At 44.7% G+C, this 5191-nt stretch overlaps 1 protein-coding gene across 1 annotated transcript in view; it reads left to right on the forward strand.

The window, feature by feature from the left end:
* Positions 1-4162, forward strand: part of LOC107101551 (gap junction beta-4 protein-like) — a 9839-nt gene extending 5677 nt beyond the window's left edge. Inside the window, exons 2-4 of the mRNA XM_015400501.1 lie at positions 997-1205; positions 2678-2979; positions 3059-4162. Of these exons, the coding sequence (XP_015255987.1) occupies positions 1035-1205; positions 2678-2979; positions 3059-3401 (816 nt within the window). The 5' untranslated portion in view covers positions 997-1034 and the 3' untranslated portion in view covers positions 3402-4162. The remainder of the gene's footprint in view (positions 1-996; positions 1206-2677; positions 2980-3058) is intronic.
* The last annotated feature ends 1029 nt before the right edge of the window (positions 4163-5191 follow it).

Consider the following 5191-nt stretch of genomic DNA (forward strand, 5'->3'; position numbering starts at 1 on the left):
AAACGTCTTCAAACTTGGAAACAAAGTCCAGTGGATTGATTTGAACTTTTTAAGCTCTGTGGTTCAAACAGTTCTCACTGGAACATTGAGAAGTTTAGAAATCCTTCTGGAAGCAATGCCATCACCGAGGTTACAGAGGTGTAGAGAAAGCTCTTTGCTTTCCCCATCATGAGATGTTTCCTGTGTGATTCCAGAGGCTCCTTTTTCTAGGCCATCCTTTGGGACTGAAGCAGCTGTCCATTTCTTCTCGTTTACAATACTTTTCCTCTGGGCCATTCCTCTTTATTCTACAGAACTTCATTCCTGGACATTTATGGTGTGATGTCTTTTGATGGTTGGATTGCATGGATTGTTACCAACATCTGGTGGAAATGTCAATAGCTCCTCCAGAAACAGATTCACTGAGGAGAAGGGAGGAGGGTTCAATACTGATTTAATCCTCTATATGGACAGAAGCAACAAATCATTTTGGAAAAAAGGAGAAGAAAGAAATAAAGGAAAAATTCCTCAGAAAAAAAAGATTCAAGTAAAAATTATCTTCAAATCTACTTTAGTTCTGGAAGAATTTATAGTCTGAGCATTAGAGGTTAAGGAGCCACAGGCTGTGATTCAGAGTGGGCGTGGCCTCTTGCCCGCTGCTCTCTGATTGGTCAGAAAGCTGTTGGTCCTCCAGTAGAGGGAGACAAAGAGACGTATGATTGGACAGAAGTTCTGGGTGTTTAACTGGGTCAGAACCACCATCTGATGGTTCTGGGGGAAAATCTGAAAAATCCTCAGAGTTGAACTGGGATTTGTGAAAACTGGAGAAAGGATAAAATGATAACTGGGTCCATAAAAAAGATGACCCGGTTCACCTTTGATTGCAAGGTCTGTTAGAAACCTCGTCTGGATGGCCAAACAGGACTGGGTTGCTCTCTGTGGGTTCCCCTGCTCTCCCTCTCAAACTGGGCCTACTGGAAAGGCATCTCTGATGCTTCTGCTTCTCTCCCTCCACAGTGAGAACCCGTGTGTGACTCGGATCCAGAACCGGGAGGATGAACTGGTCTGGACTGGAGAACCTCCTGAGTGGAGTCAACAAGTACTCCACAGCCTTCGGGAGGATCTGGCTGTCCATGGTCTTCGTTTTCCGTGTCCTGGTGTTTGTGGTGGCGGCCCAGAGGGTGTGGGGAGATGAGAGCAAGGACTTTGTGTGCAACACCAGACAGGTGAGCTGGAAGCAGACACACCTTTATCTGGGGGGTTCAGCGGGGACACTGGCCCTGCCGGATGAGCCGGACCGAGCAGAGCAGGAAGGCTGGGGCTGCTCTGCAAAACCTGCTTCCCTGATTAACCGGAAGCTCAACAGGAGAAATGTTCCCTAAATGTCCACCCTTCACTGAGGTTAGAAGAGGTTAGATCCTCTGCTTAAAGACACCAGTAACCAAGCTTGGTCCAACTGGACCCAGGAAGCTGTGACTCAACTCATTTTACTCTGAACCAGACCTTAATACTCAAACAGGATGTGCTTCTTTGATAAGAACCTAAAGCACCAAAGGTTAAAGTCACGATTCCTTTCTTTCTATAAGTGATTCCTGTCTACCCGGGTCAGCAACTTGGCCCACGTTAAATTCACCTCTCCTCGGATCGGCATGCTTTGGGAACACCAGGTCTGGCTCCATCCGCTAATGATCCAATTGAACTCAACGCATTGATGTCAACACATGGTGGCAGCTGATCTGATCTAATGAGCCCAAACAGCTCTGCTAGCATGCGATAAAAATGAAGCAGCTAAGGGAAAACAAAACGATAAAGCACAGTGGCTGCGACCTGGCTTCCTTCCATGTTGCTCTCCATTGTTTACTATCCTGATTTCTGTCACAGCTACCTGGAGGGGATTAGCAGGTCAACCCGTCTTTGAAAATGTTAACCTGCTAATGTCAGTGGGAAAGCAGCTACAACCAAGATGAGACTATTTTTCTTTTAGAATTTAATCCTATTTTTACTGGCAGCTTGTTGCATCTCTAGCAGAATTTATGGAAACTCTCAGACAAAGCCCAGTTTGACAGACATTAGCATTCTGGGAAACATCTGTCTCTTCTGAGGTTTTTCATTTCTTCTCATCCACTTTGTAGACACTTTTTCTCTTCCAACCCTTGGCCATTTTCAAAGAATCGCGGTGAGAAAGGTGAGCTTCAATGACTGGCCTTACGTAAACGTATCACCAGAATGATTGACAGTTAGGAGGACCACCGGTTGAGATGATCCACCTGGAAATAAAAGATCCTCCTCTATCACTTTAATTATAAGTTGAATGAGTCTAGGTTGGACTCCTAAAACTGGCTGTTAGAAATCCAGTTGTCTTTCATTAATTTAGTCATTTAGACTATGGCTATCCTCTGATTTATTAATCACCAACCAGATAAATGTGTCTCTGGATCATTTGGATGCTACTGAATGAAGAGTTAATCCGGAGTGATAAATCGTTCACTGTGTGAGACCACAGGTTGAAATACAATGGTACCTTTATTAACTACAGTCACACTGTATTATATCTAATAACTTAGCGAAACACTAAACACTACTGAAAATAAGCACAACAAGTGTTAATTTTGGTAAAAGTATAAAGTCAGATTGGACTGAAAAACTGATCAGCTAAAGGTGTTTTTCTGCGTTTTAATAAACTGCTTGATGTTTGCAGCCTGGCTGTACCAACGTCTGCTATGACCACATCTTCCCCATCTCCCACATCCGCCTGTGGGCGCTGCAGCTGATCTTCGTCACCTGCCCGTCTCTCATGGTCATGGCACATGTCAAGTACCGTGAAAGTAAGGACAGGAAGTACATGGCTCTGCACAAAGGCTCCCACCTCTATGCCAACCCCGGCAAGAAGAGAGGTGGTCTGTGGTGGACCTATCTAGTAAGCTTGGTCTTCAAAGCCGGATTCGACTCGTCCTTTCTCTATATTCTGTTTCGGATCTACCACGGATACGACCTCCCCAAGTAAGCCTGATTTACTGCCTCTGAAATGACAGCAGAGCTGTTCTTCGTTGGTTTAATCTCATCTACTTCATCTCTGTAGGCTTTCCAAGTGCTCCCTGTCTCCATGTCCCAACACCGTGGACTGCTTCATCAGTCGTCCCACAGAGAAGAAGATCTTCATGCTCTTCATGGTGGTGTCCAGCTCCATCTGCATCTTCATGTGCATTCTAGAGATGATTTATCTGATTGGCCAGCGGATCTTCAAAGTCATCCACATCCGGAATGAGAACCAGAGGATGGTTTTCGCTGACCAGCATGAACTGACTAACATCGCTCCCCCCAGGTCTCAGTACCGGAGGGCGGACCCCACCCGAGCTGACAGCCAGCTGAGTTTAAACAAGAGGGAGAAGGTGGGTGAACGGCAGAAGACTACGGTGCTGTAGCACCGAGCCGCTCCTCACTCAGACTGCTACTCAGGACCACAGACCCTCCAGATCTAATCGGGTTTCCTAGCCTACCGTAGTCTGTCCTCCATCTGCTGCTGTCCGCTTTCATTTCTGCATCCAGTCACAGCAACTGTCCTGGAATTTGCAGAGTCAATGACCTGGAAGCCACCAGGCTCCACCGGCTTCACCCAGAACCTCTAACTCCATTAATTCCAGTCAGTCACCAGTTCCCCCATCAGGACCGTTCTGATCCAAAACAAGATGGACGGATCTCTGAAGACCCGCTGGAGGAGAACCGCAGAGTTTTATCAATTTAACACGCTGGTTTATAAAGGTGTCCAGAATTAACTCAACTGGGTTTGAGGTTTTCAATCAGAATCAGAACCAGTTTCTGACCCAGAACCAGCATGGTCCTAGAGAAGGACAGAAGCTGTGCACTGGGAAGAAGCTGGTTACTCTGGCTGGTTCTGGGAACATTCCTCAGGATGGAATACTGTTGGTACTGGGTCGTCCTGCAGAACCAGAGTCCAGCATGGTTCTGGTTCTGTTAGGATGAGCAGAACAATGACCTCTGCTGCATCAGGCTCTGTTCCAGGTACCGAGTCCGACCCGTTAAGCCTCAGGTAGAAATACGCAGCTTCAGGGTTTATGACAGAAAATAATAATTATCAGTTTATTTAGATCAGTGTCTGTAAATGAGCTGATGGAGCTGAGATGTTCTACGGTTCATCTCAACAAACTGCTGAGTTTTTTTCTTTCAGTTTCACAAACTTAGCTGGAAAATGTTTGCTTTGATGTGCTGATTATGGACTGAATGTTTGTAGGAAACTTCTATTAAAATAAGACAAGCAGAAAAATGCTGAAAGCTGCTCCTCCGTGTTACCATGGTGATTCCCGCCTGTCTGAATAGCGCCCCCTACTGCATCGACGGGGCGCTATCTTTTCACAATTGTTTAATTCTGTAAATTATCCATTTTTTTTCTATACTTTTTTCATTAAATATGTTTATTTCAAAGCTGAAGCCAAATAAAGGATTTAATTTATTCTCTAATTTAATGTTTTGTACATTAATGCTTGGTTGTCTATATAAAGTTCTGATAAACCATAAAAAACTAAATTCTCTGAATTAAACTGGACCCAAGTTAGATCTTTGCACTTTAAACCTGATTTCATAATCCTCCCCTCCATAAACTGACAGCTGTTAATAATTATTCACATGAATATCTCCACATTAAAGATCACAGATTTCCTGATGACAGAAAGAAAACTCCTCATCGACTCAAACATTCAAGGTGACAAACGTTGGTTTATTGCTGCAACGCTGAGGTCTGATCCACAGGGCAGGTGATCGTCCTCCTGGATGCAGGCATCAGAGCTTGATAATGTAAACCTCCAAGTTTATAACTGGGATCCGTTTACAGATTTCCAGGATCTGGCTGTTCTATATCTCTACTGCACCAAACAGTCACTGATAGATTTCTGATCAACTTTAATTATTGGGTTGGAGTGGAAAAAATTCCTAATATACACGACCAGGGACAGGGACTAAGATTAGCACCGGGACTAAGGTTAGAACTGGGACTAATGTTAGTACAAGGACTAAGGTAAGCACTGGGACTAAGGTTAGCACCGGGACTAAGGTTAGCACTGGGACTAATGTTAGTACAAGGACTAAGGTAAGCACTGGGACTAAGGTTAGCACCGGGACTAAGGTTAGCACTGGGACTAATGTTAGTACAAGGACTAAGGTAAGCACTGGGACTAAGGTTAGCATCAGGAGTAAGTTT

Source organism: Cyprinodon variegatus, unplaced genomic scaffold (genome assembly GCF_000732505.1).
Source record: "Cyprinodon variegatus isolate N-32 unplaced genomic scaffold, C_variegatus-1.0 Scaffold1112, whole genome shotgun sequence".
Taxonomy (NCBI): Eukaryota; Metazoa; Chordata; class Actinopteri; order Cyprinodontiformes; family Cyprinodontidae; genus Cyprinodon; species Cyprinodon variegatus.